Source organism: Sinocyclocheilus grahami, unplaced genomic scaffold, assembly GCF_001515645.1.
Source record: "Sinocyclocheilus grahami isolate Dianchi unplaced genomic scaffold, SAMN03320097.WGS_v1.1 scaffold3.1, whole genome shotgun sequence".
In the NCBI taxonomy this organism is placed as follows: Eukaryota; Metazoa; Chordata; class Actinopteri; order Cypriniformes; family Cyprinidae; genus Sinocyclocheilus; species Sinocyclocheilus grahami.
The window spans coordinates 3,789,120-3,806,510 of NW_015505182.1; the positions used below are offsets into that span (position 1 = coordinate 3,789,120).

Consider the following 17,391-nt stretch of genomic DNA (forward strand, 5'->3'; position numbering starts at 1 on the left):
GTCAACTTTTTACGGAAGTCACAACGGTTCGTGAAAAATCACAGCTACTTTATGCAGGCTGTGTGAATTTTACTGTGGACTGACTGTTTTGAAACTTATATGGTAGTTAAATAGCCTCTAGACCTCAGTTATCGTGAAAAAAGCCAGGAAATTTCAGTTTTGACAATATGGGACCTTTAAATGAAAGTCAACTGCTCTATGCTTTACAGTTTATCTTCCCTTTCTCTCTGCTTCTCTTCTCTCATGTTCTCCCCATCTCTTCAGCTCTTTTCTTAGTTGAATCCTCTACTAATCTGTCTTCATTTCTCTTCCTTCCACGGCCGATTCTATGAGTGAAGTTTCCGCTCTCACTCTGCATCATTACGATAAGCACATTCAGGTGCAGTGCACTGTGAAAAATGTGCAGCCTCTGCCTTGACACATTTACAGTCACTGACTCTTAATGTGACATAATAAGAGTACATTAAAGCCCCTGTCTACGCATCAAAGAGAAATGACACTACTGCTCCAAATGGGAAACAGCAGCTCCCAGACTAAGTTAAATGAATTGAATAAGCTCTATGACTAGCCATAATGTAGCACTTCCCAGACTGAAAGGAGCTGTGTAACTTTACCTCCAGCATTCCTTGATCTCCCGAATCTAAGAACTATCACTTAATGATTTCCCGTCATGCTATTAGGCTTGTAATTTGCTGCTCGGCTTCGTTAAAGGTGACATGGGGCAGGCTTTTAACACACGCCGCAAACAAAGCCGGGTAATGCGCTTTCATTAGGGGAAATTAACATGGCGCCGGGCTCCTTCATCATCTTAATGTTGTTGCAGACGAACATTAACATCGGCCATTATGTTTCAGTACCGCTTGGGATCACCTGCTCCAGAGAATGTGCAAAACTGCCAGTCTGAAATCCAGCTGTGGTGTAATCGAGACTAAATTGATTTTTCTTGTTTAGACCTCAAAAGCCTTTTAGCAACATGTCTTACTACTTACTACTTTCTTGAGGCAAATGCAATCTATCAGGCGAACAAGAAGAGGAAAATGTGTCTTTTGAATTGGCTATAACAAATACCTGAATGCATCAGCATGTGCTCTTTTGCATTTTGTTGAGGCTGCTGAAAAAAAAAATTATTCACTTTGTCAACATGCAAAGAAGCTTTTGCCCCGTTTACTTACTTGTCTGGTCTGCCAGGGACTTGCAATCGTAAACGGCACTTGTTGGCGCTCTGAATTTGGTCCTCCTTGATGCGGATCAGCCTTTGCAGTGCCAAACACCAGTCCTGTGCAACAGTGGTGTTCAGATTCTATAAACACAGAAAACAAAGACAATTGTGATCCCAGCCAACACAGATGTGCTTTAAGACCTTGATTTCACACTGGACATTAAATGGTGACCCAACACTGTACCAATATTGTATAAAAATGCTGTGAAAACAATGAACTGTGCATAAGCCTAATATATATATTTTTTTTTTTTTTTTTTTTTGGGCTATCCTAACTACAGTATTAATGACTACACTAATGTTTTTGAAAGTCTCACCAAAGCTGCATTTTAACTAAAATAACTACTTTTAACCAAGAATACAGAACACTGTAATATTGTGAAATATCAATTTAAATACAATTTAAATACTTGTTTTACAATTTATTATAAAGTGTAATTAATGGCAAAGCAGAATTTTACTCCATTACTCCAGTCTTCGGTGGCACATGATTCTTCAGAAATCATTCTAATATGCTGATTTGGAACTGAAGAAACATTTTTTTTTCTTATTATCAATGTTTCTAACTGTTGTGCTGCTTAATATTTTTGTGGAAACCATGATACATTTTTTCAGGAATCTTTGATTAATAAATAGCTCAAATGAACAGCATTTACAGTATTTGGAATATACTTTTTTTGTACAATCATAAATGTCTTTACTGCCACATTTGGCAAGTCAATTTTGATTATATGCATTTAGCACAGCTGACCAGGTGAAAACCACAGCATCATATCACATTAAATGTAGAAGTCTTTATTGTTTTTTGTTGTTATGTTAACTATGTTTTTGGCCTCCAAGTATTGATGAAATAATAAAGGTTTCCTTCTCATAAACAAAATTATTCATACCGCCCAAAAGCCAAATCCAAATAAAATACATCTCCAAAATCAATGAGGTCTGCAGAAGTTCATTCATTCTCTATTCGCTGCGCATTTATATTCTGATTAGATTGTGGGTAGGAATTAGTAATTTGGAGAAAGGCCAATGGCATGGTTATGGTCAGGAAACCATGCAAGACAAAGCTCTGTTACTAACACTCAGATGTAAAAGAAGCAATCTAGCTGTTTTTGTACTGGTTTAGTGACTGTCAAGCCATAAGGGGAGCTGTCCTGATTTGAGAGCAGCTTTGTGCTATGTAGACATGCTGTTCAGAGCTATCTCCCATCTAAACATTAACTCTGGATCAGATTATGAAGGTTTCCCCATGTTGTCGTCCAACTATCAAGCGGATGCCATGATAATCAATTGATGATGCTGACGAACTTTGATCTCAATTTAATTACGTTGAAAACTCTGTTACCCCAAAGGCTTCCATCCCTAGATAGCTGTATCATATGTGACTAATACTGCTTTTGTTTTGCTTTTTATTGTATTCTACCTTGATCTTTTCCTGGATGTTGTTTTTTTCATCATTCTTGGACACTTGGGCATTTTCATAATGAAAATTCTGTTTATTTATTCAAAAACACATCTGATCTTATTTTAAAATTAATATATGTAAGTGAATATACACATTAACTTACAATACCATTCAAATGCTTTGGGTCAGTTAGGTTCAGTTTTTTCTTCTTTTTTTTTTAAGAAACTGGAACTTTTATTCAGCAAGGACATATTAAATTGATGACAGTAAAGACATTTATAATGCTACAAATATTTCTGTTTCAAATAAATGCTGTTCCCTTGAATTTTCTATTCATCAAAGAGTCCTGAAAAAATGTATCATCGTTTTCACAAAAATATTAAGCAGCACAACATACAATAATAATAAATATTATCATAAATCAGCATATTAACATAATTTCTGAAGGATTATGTGACACTGGAGTAATAATGCTGAAAATTTATTTTTGCATCACAGGAATGAATTACACTTCATGATATATTAAAATAAAAAAAGTTAATTAAATTCCTTTCAAAAACTTTAAAAAAAAAAATTCACAGACCCAAGTATACATTATACATATACATTATATGTAACCCTGGAACACAAAACCAGTCATAAGTAGCATGGGTATATTAGCCAACAATACAATGTATGGGTCAAAAGTATCCATTTTTATTTTATGACAAAAAATCATTAGAATATTAAGTAAAGATCACGTTCCATGAAGATATTTTGTAAATTTCCTACTGTAAATATATTAAAGGGGTCATATGACGCAATTAAAAATTGTCCTTTCTCTTTGGAGTGTTACAAGCTCTTGGTGCATAAAGAAGATCTGTAAAGTTGCAAAGACTAAAGTCTCAAATCCAAAGAGATATTCTTCATAACAGTTAAGACTTCACGCCCTCCTAAAACGCCTCGTTTAAGCATGCCCCCACATGTCTACATCACTGTGTGGGAAGATTTGCATAACACCTCCCAAATGTTAACGCAAAGATAGAAGGCGTAACTTTTATTCTCGCTGTAGTATTGTTGTTGCTGCCGCCATGTCGTGAAGACGCTACGTGTTTCGTTGTGAAAGCGAAATTACTTTGTTTGGCCTTCCAAAAGAGGACGATATCTGCTTTGTCATAGATCTGTAAAGTTGCAAAGACTAAAGTCTCCAATCCAAAGAGATATTCTTCATAACAGTTAAGACTTCACGCCCTCCTAAAACGCCTCGTTTAAGCATGCCCCCACATGTCTACATCACTGTGTGGGAAGATTTGCATAACACCTCCCAAATGTTAACGCAAAGATAGAAGGCGTAACTTTTATTCTCGCTGTAGTATTGTTGTTGCTGCCGCCATGTCGTGAAGACGCTACGTGTTTCGTTGTGAAAGCGAAATTACTTTGTTTGGCCTTCCAAAAGAGGACGATATCTGCTTTGTCATGCCTAGAGCTGATCCGTGCTGGTCGCTGAGGAAATACATCAACTTCACGCTGTGGATCGCCGGATCGGTTTTAATGGTTTTGTATCGGCGCTACGGGAGACGGCATCACAGTCTGTTAAGGGGCGTAACATTTCCGTCACACGCTTGAGGTATTCAGCCAATCACAACACACTGGATCGCTGGCCAACCAGCGTACACCTCGCTTTTCAGACAGATGAGCTTTGTAAAAACCGACGCGTTTCAGAAAGGCGGGGCATAGAGGAGCAACAATAATGTACAATATGTGGAAAATAATGTGTTTTTTTTTACCTTAAATCGCATAAACACATTGCATCACACCAAATACACAACATAATGTTCTTTTTAGCAACATCATATGACCCCTTTAAAACTTTATTTTGATTAATAATATACATTGCTAAGGACTTAATTTGGACAACTTTAAAGGTGATTTTCTCAATATTTTGATTTTTTTTGCACCCTCAGATTCCGGATTTGTTTAATAGTTGTATCTCGACCAAATATTGTCCTATCCTAACAAACCATACATCAATGGAAAGCTTATATATTCAGCTTTCAGATGATATGTAAATCTCAATTTCAAAAAATTTACCCTTATAACTGGTTTTGTGGTCCGGGGTCACATATATTTAAAACATATGAAATGTATAATTTATTTATTTATCACAAACTTCAGTTTATGAGCCATTTTTACAATTAATTTTAACTAACTCCGCCCAATGGTGATTTTTAATGTATAACATCAGTTCCATTCAAGTTCCCACTTAAGGGTTCAAAGACATCATGGCCCACCGTACATGTAGTAATGAAGAGTATTTACCTGGTACGTTCCCTGTAAAGTCCCCACAAGCAGAGTGACCTGCTCTACCACTGAGAGGTCATGCTGCAACCCCTGCAGTTCCTGATACAGACGGGGCGGACCCAGAAAGATACTTCCTGTCAATCAAAAATAACCAGCTTCACTTATCCAGTACTTCAATTTCACACCATGCTTTATCAGAGCATGAGTGCAAAAAGCACCTGCAATCCAGGGTTCTTGAAAGCTGAGATGGTATTTCTGTGGATATGGGTCAGTTTATGAGCCATTTTTACAATTGATTTTAACTAACTCCGCCCAATGGTGATTTTTAATGTATAACATCAGTTCCATTCAAGTTCCCACTTAAGGGTTCAAAGACATCATGGCCCACCGTACATGTAGTAATGAATGAGTATTTACCTGGTACGTTCCCTGTAAAGTCCCCACAAGCAGAGTGACCTGCTCTACCACTGAGAGGTCATGCTGCAACCCCTGCAGTTCCTGATACAGACGGGGCGGACCCAGAAAGATACTTCCTGTCAATCAAAAATAACCAGCTTCACTTATCCAGTACTTCAATTTCACACCATGCTTTATCAGAGCATGAGTGCAAAAAGCACCTGCAATCCAGGGTTCTTGAAAGCTGAGATGGTATTTCTGTGGATATGGGTTCCCATAAAGGTGCTGAATCATTCGAATATGTAATCGAGTCAGGACGGCTCGGTAAATAAAGTCCCGTAAACTGATGTCTGAATAAGTACAGCATTTTTTTTTTACTCAAGAAACACTGACTGTAAAGACTATGTTAATGTTTCTGTGTGTTTGAAGAGTGGAGAAGAGTCTGAACATTTGCCGTCTACTTGTAGCCAATATACTTTTGTACGTTTCAAATATACTGTGCATAGCGGTTCTTCTTTTATCTCATGAAATTTTGGCCAAATGTATTAAACAACAAGAAAAACTGTGCGCCTGTATAGCTACACTTTATAACCTGTAAGTGTAAATTGATGAAAACGTAATTTAATGCCTCAGATGCGGCCGTTCTAATGACAGACTGTCATTCGCTCGTCAAAAACCTCGTTAACTCCATTTGAGCATGATTTTCAGAAAATGTTAAGTCCAAGAGTCTAGTCATATATAAAGCCAAAATACCAACTTTGACAACGCATTGTTTAATTATTGGGGGGAAAAAAACTTTCCCCCTTTCTATTTGTTTTTTTTAAGTGCTTAGTAGTGTGCCGTGGGATTTTTTACTTATCAAAACTGTGCCACGGCAGAAAAAAGGTTGGGGAACACTGCTCTAAGTTCTGCTTGAATATTTGCCCAAATGCAAATCGAAACAAAATCAAACGCCTTAACTTTTACAGACTTGGGGTCTATGACAAAACTTTAATTTGTCAATACTCTCCAGTAGCGCCACTAACAAAGAGAATCGATACCGAAGACAGATCGATCTCCCATTGTTTGTGTAGCCACACCGGTTAATGCTATAGGGAAGAGAAGCAGAGTATAAAATGAAGCCATTTAGAAATATGAAGCCCTTTAAGGGTGATGAAACGAACGCAGGTGTCTCATTAGATGTGAAATGTACCATCGATTTGAATCCCCATTCACTTTTTTGCGGTCTCCGGTCTCTGCCTGCAGAATCAATAGCCGAGGTGAATGTGCTCTACGCGTCCGACCAATAGCCCAGGAATGAGGAGTGTAATTAAATCCCGGAGCTGGATGCGCAGACCGCAGGACTGTCTGGCCTTTCAGCACCTCCACATAATCAGGTGACCTGTGTGCAGAATTGGGGCAGCGCGAGCATTTGTTGGCTCCCAGCTCAACCTAATTCTCGAAGTAGTGCTGGAAGGTCTGTCAGAGATCTCTCTCTGTCTCTGACACACCATTTCCCTCTCTCTCGGTTCTCTATACCTGTCTTTGTGACTTTCACTCTCTGTCTAGGCTTCCATCCACTTCTCTCTACACCTCTATATCTTTCTCTCGTTGTTTTGTCTGTCTCTCTCTAACCTTTAGAAATTTAATAGGGTCTTCAACTCACACAGCCACGGAGACATCTGTCACTGGCACAGCTTGATCAATAGCAGGCACATTTGAATAAAAAAAAGGCACAGTGAGCCCCTACAGCGCAAGCTGGCAGAGTCGACGTGCTCTTCTGGTTGCTGTGGCAAGGCCTTGGGCGGGCCTACAGGTTTGTGGGCTTGTGGCCCACCTTGGCCTCAGGTGAATGTGCTGACTTGTAATCCAGACTAATCCAGTTGGTGTGCCGGGATCTGTTTTTTCACACTATGGCATGGTAATCTGCCATTTCCACTACTCTATCTCTCTCAAACACATTGTCATATGTAAACTGACACACACGCTGGGCGGCCGCCAGCGGAGGCCTATGCAGGCACAATACGGAAGTCCAAAGCCTAAAGTCAACAAAGCTGTTGCCAGAAGGGCAGCTCAAATTTGGATTTCTCATTCAAATCTGTGCTCTTTAACCGACATCAATACACTGAGTTTAACCGAGAGCTTTTACGTGTATAATTTTAGCAAGGATCTGTCTGGCACATGTTTAAACAAATCTAAAAATGATGTGCATGACCGCTGAGCAAACAATACTGTGATAACGTCCAGAGACCATAGTGTGATGCCAAATTAAAACTACAAAGTAAATATATAAATATAAATGTAGCTATTAAATGTAGATATTTTATCAATCAAAATATGCACAATTCATATAAAAAATACAGCAAGTAAAAAATTATATAAAAACAATATTTAGAATATCATAATTATTTTTTATAAAAACAACAATAATAACAAATGATTATTATTATCATAATTTATCTTAAAACAATATAAATAAATAATACATAAAAAAATATTTTCTTGTTCTTCTAATAATAATGATTAATTATTATTATTAATAAAAATAATAATAACAGCCTAGAATAATATAATATAATAATAGTCTAAAATATATATTATATATGTATTAACATTATATTAGATACATTATAATATAGTTTCTTACAACAATCTAATAATAATACAAAGGTAACACTTTAGTATAGGGACCAAGTCTCACTATTAACTAGTTCCTTATTAGCATGCCTATTATTAACATATTTTATAGTTAATTTATTGTAATTATGATTTGAAGCATGCCGTTGTTTTGTGCTGCTTTACAGTGGCAGCAGCAGAGGGTCTGCCTTTTCCTAGAATGTTGGTCTATTCCATCAATAAATTAGGACACTAGGGCCTGCAGGAGATGAAAAATTAGTCCATTTTAAGGTACGCTGGGGGAGCATGGGATCTGGTTTGGACGAGGAGCCCCATGGAGTGACATCACAAGGGAGGAGAGATGTGGCACGGACCAGGCAAAACAGGCTTGTATGTCTATGTGCTACTATAAATAGCTGAAGATGGACACATTCAGACACAGTGAACCAGACTACGTCAAAGGTGTCTGGAAAATAGTGATTAAAGTGGCAACTTCTTGTTACATAACCAGAAGTGTGTGCTAACAGTGCAAAGAGCTTCCTGAACAGAGTAAGAGAAGAAAGCGACAGTCTGCCGTTTATCTCTACATAGTAAGAGACACCAAAACGGATCCTCACCAAGTACAGACTCCGTGACCAGTCTAGCCACAGAAAAAGGCTTTGAAAAGAAGAAAAATTCTGTGGCACACTATGAGACTGGTGAGAACTTATCCTTCACTGTGACCATTTTAGATATATAAGAGAGATGTATGTAGAAAACAAAAACATATTCCACATTTTATTTTATACTGTTATTATTATTTGTTTTAAAATAAAATACTGTAAAGATACACTACTTTTCAAAAGTGTGGGATCATTACAATTTTTGAATGTTTCTGAAAGTCTCACCAAAGCTGCATTTATTTGATCAAAAATACAATAAAACAGTAATATTGTGAAACAGTATCAATAATTTAAAATAGCTGGTTTCTATTTTAATATATTTTAACCCCTTCAGACCTGATTTTTTCCTGCGGAGCAAAAAAAAAATTCCCCAGTTGATTTTTACTCCCTTCCAGCATAGAAATAAAGGGGGAAAAAACATTTTTGATAACTCATGTTTTTATTGGTATTTTTTCATGTCCATTACAATGGACGCCACGACTAAAACAACGTAAAATGCAATGAAATCTTAGATTTAAAAAGGCCATGTTTTTAACATAGGAGGTTTGCGGATTGAATGGGTTGGATGATCGTGGGCAATGTAACCCCAATAAATCAGTTTTTCATTCAGTTATCATGGAACTTCCAAACGCATTGCTAGCTTTTAACATTGTAAGCTAATAAGAGATCACACAATTACTAACAAATGGAAAATAACAAAAATACATCTGCTGGATATTCCCATATATTCTCTCATTTGCGATGAGCAGCCTTGAAGCAGTTTCTGTGTGGCACAAAGCAAAGGTGGATGTTGCATTTGTCACAGAATACATGTGTTTTCCCTGTGCAGTATGGCCTCTTGCATCTGGTCTCTGTCTTCTCATCATAATTTGGCATGTGGTCAACCATATCATACTGCACTTCAGGTAGAGGCCTTGCATCTTCAGAGCCATGCTTGTCTTGTCTGATGTCTGAAGCGGTCTCAGATCAAGTTAAAAGTAATTTCTCCATTGTGATTGGATAATCAGGAACCAATCAGTAATAAGCATTATTCAAACAATGAAATCAGAGATTTTTTATTGGTTTAGACACCGAAATATGTAATGTCCATTCCAATGGACGCCAAGTCTGAATTTATTCCTGTGATGGCAAGGCTGAATTTTCAGTAGCCGTTACTATTATCACATAATCCTTCAAAAATCATTCTAATATGCTGATTTGCTGCTCAAGAAACATTTCTTATTATTATCAATGTTGAAAACAGTTGTGCTGCCTAAACTTTTTGTGGAAAATGATTGTTTTGTTAAATGGAAATTCTTTGATGAATAGAGGGTTATTTGATGAATAAAAAGCTCAAAAGAACAGCACTTTTTTGTAACATTATAAATGTCTTTACAGTTATCTTGACAGTTTAATGCATCTTTGCTGAAGAAAAGTGTTAATCTTCTTTTTTTTTTAAATCTTACTGGCTGCTAACTTTTGAATGGCAGTGTATAGAAAAATACAGCCTTTATATTAATAAAATAAAACAAAAAAAAATCTTAAATATTTACTATATATTTTATCCTGTCACAATTTTTTATTTCTTGTATTGATTATTTGGCAATATTTAATGTCAAACAATCATGCCAGTACTTTAAACTGAATTGAGGGATATGGAAATGAGAAATAGGAAGTTTTAGGGAGGCTACTGCTGAGTTATAAAACAGCAGGAAAAGAACAAAGGTAGATAAATTGGACAGAACACTGTTTTATAATGATTTCAGAGAGAAATAAGGTATGGGGGCATAATAGGTCTTCTACAACTCCTGCCCGCGAGCTGTCTGCTAGGCCCCAGCATTAAACATCTTCTGTCATCTAATTTCCTGGCTCCCCTGTGTGCACAATCCAACATGGGTGTTCCATAGACGACAACATTAATATTTCAGCTCGGAAAGCAAAAGGCTTAAACAGTCAGAACCTGTACATCCTGACAACACTTTGTACCTGGAGCTCTGTCAGCATATTTATCTTAGTGCCCCACAATTGCTCTTTTCCTCTTCCTCGTCTTCTAACTCAAAACACAATAATGTTTTGTAAGAGTGTTCAGCCCTGATTCCAATCTCCTGAACTTGCTTTCTCTGATTGGGAGTGGAGGTGGAAATACTGCGCCAAAACTGATGACAGCACGCTGAATATGTTTGTGGTCTATCAGACAGTGAAATAAGATTGCTTAGAGTGCGCCTCTGTTGTTCTTATCTACCCTGCCTGAGATACACTCATCTGCAGAGGCCATAAAAAGGTGCATTGCTCACAAGAAACGGTCAATTAATTCAAAATGTCTTGGAGACTCACATCAAGGATGTGCATTATCTGATTGTTTAGAAAGTAGCGGTGGCAAAAAAGTTGCCATTACCCGATCCCGAAGAGCCGCCTGAGCGCTTGATGCCTCTGAGCTGATAGAGAGTGTCCTTGGTCTGGGAGCCCTCTTGACCCACTTCAACTACTTGGACCTGCTGCAAGGGGGCGCTCCACTTCAGGGTGTACTTGGGACCTACTGGAACCAGACTGCTGATGTCAGGGGGGCCCCTGATGGTGATAAGAGGATCAACATGTAAAAATGCTTGCGCATAATTATAAAAACAAGGAACATGACAGATCACAAAAGAGGAAAAGGGATTTAATTTGAAACAATTCTGACTCATAAGCTGCCAGTAAAATTCACAAATAATTTAAAAAAGGCAAACAATGCACTGAATTAAACAGACTGAAACACTTTCTAATAATCCTCATTTTACTTATGAAGTATCTATGAAGAATCTTATGAAGATTGCTCAACAGCAATCTGTGTGTGTTGCTTCAAGAAAGTGAATATACATCAGCTGTTCCATTTTCTTAATTGTTTTTATTAATTTCTTATTTTTTATTATTTTACTGTTTTTATTGCTCTTGTTGTTTAAATTTCATGATTGTGTGGTTTCAAGGTATATTTATCTTCACAAGAGAACTTGGAACTCTCAATTTCAAGGTTTTTAATGTTGTTGTTACGAAGCAGTAATTTTCCCATGCTTTTGGTATAATAAAATTTGTTGGATTTGTACTGGTCAGACAAAGTACAGGATGAAGTTGTGTCTAAACACAGTCCAAATGAAGTAGGGATGAAGTCTGAGCTTTAAGCATATGCAAATATTATTTAATAAACCCTGCTTAGTTTTTATATTCATCAATTCATCTCTTGCTTTCTGCCCTTCCCTTCCCCATAAAATTACAGTCGACCCACTGATGTTACATGGACTATTTTAACAATGTCCTTACTAGCTTTCTGGGCCTTGAACATGGTAGTTGCATTGCTGTCTAGGTGGGGTCAGAAAGCTCTCGAATTTCATCAAAAATATCTTAATTTGTGTGCCGAAGATGAACGAAAGTCTTACGGGTTTGGAACAACATGAGGGTGAGCATGGGCTACATTTGACTCGAGTCAGAGGGCCCTACCAAGCATCGCAGACAAGCATCGGTTCCAGAATAAATCACTGAAGCATTTTTGTCCCGTCCATCGCTTTGGTTATCACCAGATGACGAGCACTTCCTGTGTCTATTTGCCTCTTTATGATGAATCGCTTGATGTATTCCCCAATTGTAAGTCGCTTTGGATAAAAGCGCCTGCTAAATAAATAAATGTAAATGTAAATCACTGTGTCAATCACTGTTATTTCGAGAATGAATCCAGAATAAATATGCGGATGTCATACCCCAAAACGTTGCAGCATGTATGTGTCCGAAAAACTGAAGTTTCATACAAATTCTGAATGGATTATAGCTTAGAAAGCACGCAAAGCGCGCTCTCAATATTATCACTAGACACATCACACATCTTAGTTCATTGCGATGTCACAACGTTCCATTATAATCAATGAAGCTCTCTAAACTACACAATGAATCTCTTATTTACATCACATCTGCGCTTATGAGATGATTCACGAGCGTGCAAAACTCCGCCGCTTTCAGAGGTGAGGGATTTTTGAAAACTCAAATGTTTCTGATTGGCCATTGCGTTGAAGAAATCAACAGATATGTCTGTGATTGCTCAACATTGCTCAATGCTGCAAAAACACATTGGATAGTTTGCCAGATCTTAAATTGCTTGTGCTTTCGTTTGAGGGTATTTAGCGCTGTCTAGTACCGGGCCTGGGCTTGGCTAACCGCTCCAATTGCAGCAGGGCTGACATCGGGGATTCCATGACTAATGATATGAGTTGCCCCCCTTGCCCCCCACTAATGTTGCCCATGAGGGTGAGTAATTAATGACAGAATTTAAATTTTTCATTCCCTTTAAGTTTTGTTAACTGATTTTGGGTATCAGACAAGACTTGCTGTTAAAGGAATAGTTCACCCAAAAATTTGCTAAAAACCAGAAAAAGCAACATTATGGACAGAGGATTTGAAGCAATAATTTGAAGTTAAAAAATCTTAATGATGGATTTATTACAAACACGCTTTTCACTTCACAAGACAATAATTGATGGAGTTATGTGGATTACTTGTAGATTATTGTGATGTTTTTATAAGGTGTTTGAAGTCATTTTGACAGCACCCATTTACTGCTCATCCATTGGTGAGCAAGTAATGCAATGCTAAATTTCTCCAATTCTGTTCTGATTTTTTACAGATCAGCTGTAAGCACATTGTGAAGGGCTGGACCTCCAGCTAGTTGGAGGGTTTCTTATTATTCTTTTATTCTTGTAATGTAGGATCAACATTGCGATCACCTCTTTAAGATCTTCTAAATGGGCATGTCAAGTCACGCTTTAGTAGAACAGAGACATACCAGGCTGCAGTAGAAGGACTAGCTCAAAAGCTTTGAGATTCATCATCAGCGTGAGCTTTTTCACTTAGCTGTTTACCTTTTGCACTGCTGAGATGTGATCAATGGTGCTGTCATAGATAATCTATTTGAGTGGAACAGAGGAGCGCCTTTATGCCTGTGATCTATGGGGATAATTTGTGTCGTTGTAGCTAAACACCCTGCTATTTGTTCCCAGATAATGAAGGCCCATTTGACTCTGCCCAATTCTGTCCTGTGCCTTAGCCATTAGCAGCTAACCCCCTCACATTGACTGCGGCATATTGGGGAACGTCACAATAATGCTTCAGGAGACTCAGGAGTCTGTATTTAAATCGGCTGATGAGTTTCAATCCGTCAGCGTGGCCTTAGAGGCGGGACGGAGGGACAAAAAGAAAGTCAATCGACCTTGTCCGGGACACGTACTTGATGTTGATGTTGGCACAGATGAGCATGTCACCGAATAGAAAGACTTTTCGCTCCTTAGACTTGAGGACCTGTCCTCTTTCGCCGTACACCATCTCAATCAGCGTCTCGCAAAGGATCAAAGAACTCTGCTCGGAGTTCAGCAGCTGAAGAAAAGACAGGGGAGACACTGATTACACGCAAGTCTTACAAAATAGAGGCGACCAATTACATGACTACACACTTACTTAGAGGCCACAGCGTGGCACAGAAGACACTTGAAGGTTCACAGGGAGGCAGTGCAGAAGATTGGAAACACAGCAGTACATTTGTAGCAGAAAAGGTTGTGGAAATACAACCCAATCTTAAAGATACTCATCACAAATAGGACTGAGAAGTACAGACTCTAATCTACAAACTATATAAATTTGGATGTGCACTACAAAAATTGAGTATTTCTAAAAGTTGTAATTATATTAGAGCCATAAAGTAAATAACTGTTTTTTTTATGTAAATGGTCCTTTCATTAGGGTTTCATATACCATAAACCTGTACTTTCAATGCTCCATCTGCTCCAACAATTTGATATCAGTGAGAAACATTTTGAGTTTACTGCACTAAAAATTACAGAGGAAACATTTAAATTATTATAATATTTTAGCAAAGGTTCAGAGAATAATCATATTTATATTGTGAGAGTCTTTTATTTAGTGAATACAACTCTAAATGTGTTTCTAGGTCAATGTGACCCAAAATTATGTTATGCTGGACTTTGTTTTTCGAAAAGAAAAAGAAAAAAAAAAATCATAAAATCTGTTTTTTGTGACCATCTGACAGCCCTAATATTTTAGTCACATTTTCTTTTTTAAAGGCTTAAAGAGATAATTCACCCAAAAATTTAAATTCTTTCATCATTTATTCATCATTTTTCTACTGTGCTCACACAAAAGAAGATATTTTGAGGAATGCCTCAGTGTTTTTTTGTCAATACAATGAAAGTCAATGGTTTTAGTTACAAACAACAAAATATCTTCTTTTGTGTTGCACAGAAGTAAGCCATACAGATTTGGCGATGAGGTTGTGTAAATAACGACAGGATTGTATTTTTTGGGTGAATTATAATTTTTGCACCACTAACGTCACCAAGCAGAACTGCAAAAAGGCTGATTGTTTCCAAACAGGTTTCCTGAACACCACCATCTCTCAACAGACAGACCCACTCCAAACTGTGTCAGGCCTGGCATGCACACAGCACAGTTACTTTATGCACTATATAGTCATTCTATATTTATCCATAATGCATGAAAAGACATATCATTTGTATTGTGGGTAACACTTTACAATAACAGTACATGAATTATCATGTACTAATACCTGAATTAATAATTACTTGACTATGAACTAATGATGAGTTGATATGTATTAATCAAGAACTAATGAAGAACTAACTTAACTACGACATGAGTCATATGAACTACTGCATGAATAACACTACCTTAATTACATGGTAGTTCCTGCATGTTAGTTAATGTATTAATTAACACTTTGGGGTAAACTAAATCAAACATGCTCTAGAAGCAAGATGTATGAAAATGACACAAAGGGGGGGGGGGCACATTATTACTAACTCATCATTCATTATTTATAAAGTAACATTAATTCTAGGGGGTGTAAGAAAATATTGATACACGTGAGTATCGCGATATTTTGGTTGGCAATACTGTAATTATTCTCAAAAACTGAATATCTATTAAAAAAAAAACATACAAGATTCATGGCAGTTGTTTCGTTTTGAGTTTATATCCCGACCGCTAGATGGCAGTCTTCATCTCTGAACTTAGACGGTGACAGGAAGTACTAGCATTAGGGCACACCACTAATGTTAGCGTTAATATAGTTCGCTGCTAGTAATGGAGGATGAAAGAATTGTTCCAGTTCCCGTTTCGGCATACAAAGCTGAAGTGTGGCGTCATATGGCTTTTAACGTCCACCGCGGGACCGTGGCGCGGGCGCCTCCTCGGTTCCGCCGCTTGCCGCGTCCCGTGTGAAGAGCCTCGCACGGGGCGCGGCTGCAGCTTTCTCGTGGTGGGGCGTTTTGTGCAGTTGGGGCGGTGCTCGCATCGCGGTCTCGGCGATTCCACGCGGAACATAAATACAAACTGAAAAACCTGTGGGATCCAAGTGGAAAGGTTCTGGGAATGTTTAACATATGTATTTATTTTATTGTTTTAAAATAGTTTTCTTTAGAAATCCTGCAAGCACTTTATTTTTCATTGATATTAAGCAGATGTACTTATTTTGTTCAGATCAAAATGTTATGACATTGTATGTTACAATTGTAAACTTAAATTACTAACTCATCATTAATTACTTATTAAGTAGCATTAATTCTTGACTTGTTAATGTATCATTATGTCATGACTTTACTTCGGGGGGCACATTATTACTAACTCATCATTAATTATTAAGTAGCATTAATTCATGACTTGTTCATGTATCATGTCATGACTTTACTTGGGGGGGGGGGCACATTATTACTAACTCATTAATTACTTATTAAGTAGCATTAATTCATAACTTGTTAATGTATCATTATGTCATGACTTTACTTCGGGGGGCACATTATTATTAACTCATCATTAATTACTTATTAAGTAGCATTAATTCATAACTTGTTAATGTATCATTATGTCATGACTTTACTTCGGGGGCACATTATTACTAACTCATCATTAATTACTTAAGTAACATTAATTCATGACTTGTTAATGTATCATCATGTCATGACTTGTCTTGGAGGGGCACATCTTTAAAAGGGTATCAATTACACATGTTCTATACATATTTAGCTCATCTAAATCAGATATTTGGTGCTTTTCGGTGGTTTGTAAAGAAGTGGAAGAGCAGAGGTCCTGTGGCTGCATTTGGATGGAGAAGGAACTGAACAGTAGGAGGAAAGTTGACATTTTGAAGGGGGCAATAGTGACCCAAAAGAAGAGCAAGAACACAAGACAAACGTCTGACTGCAGTGCATTATTATGATATAAAGACAGTAAACCAATCCATAACATAACCAAAGCGATGACCATCATCTCTATGCTAACACTGATTTTAATTCGGAAAATTGCACCTGCTTAATGAATACATGCTGGTCATGTGACGATGACGATAATTAAATGTACAATGCAATATCGTTGACGAATAAAAACGAGACGAAATGTGGCTTACAAAATAAAAACTATGCTAAAATGTCTCTTCATTTTCGTTGACCAAAACGAGACGAAACAAAAATGTTATAACGTTATTTCGTCTCGTTATTATTATTATTTTGCAGTATTTCTGTTTCCTGTGTCTCGCTTCAGGGGCTGCATCAGGTCGCACTGCGCAGACGCAGGCGACGTCACTTCCTCAAGCCCAGCTCGCGCCATTATTCAGACCAGTGTTTCCCAACCGGGGTCTGTCGAGAGCAGGGGTGCCGTGTAAAAAATCTTTTTTTAATATTTTTAAATTGCTAAAATGTTCAAAAAAGCAGCTATTATATAATATCCATTTCTGATGTCGCCAATAATTAGAGATGCACCGAAATTTCGGCTGCCGAAAATTAGTTCACCGCTCAGGTTTCACTTTCACGTGG

The 17,391-nt window shown here is 37.5% G+C and overlaps 1 protein-coding gene across 1 annotated transcript in view; it reads right to left on the bottom strand.

Moving 5' to 3' along the window:
- Positions 1 to 1,168: 1,168 nt before the first annotated feature.
- LOC107581470 (rho guanine nucleotide exchange factor 10-like protein) overlaps positions 1,169 to 17,391 on the bottom strand; it is a 60,843-nt gene continuing 44,620 nt past the window's right edge. The window contains exons 15-18 of the mRNA XM_016267048.1: positions 13,779 to 13,924; positions 10,929 to 11,101; positions 5,319 to 5,434; positions 1,169 to 1,300 (exon numbers count right to left, since the gene is read on the bottom strand). Coding sequence (XP_016122534.1) covers positions 1,169 to 1,300; positions 5,319 to 5,434; positions 10,929 to 11,101; positions 13,779 to 13,924 — 567 coding nt within the window. The remainder of the gene's footprint in view (positions 1,301 to 5,318; positions 5,435 to 10,928; positions 11,102 to 13,778; positions 13,925 to 17,391) is intronic.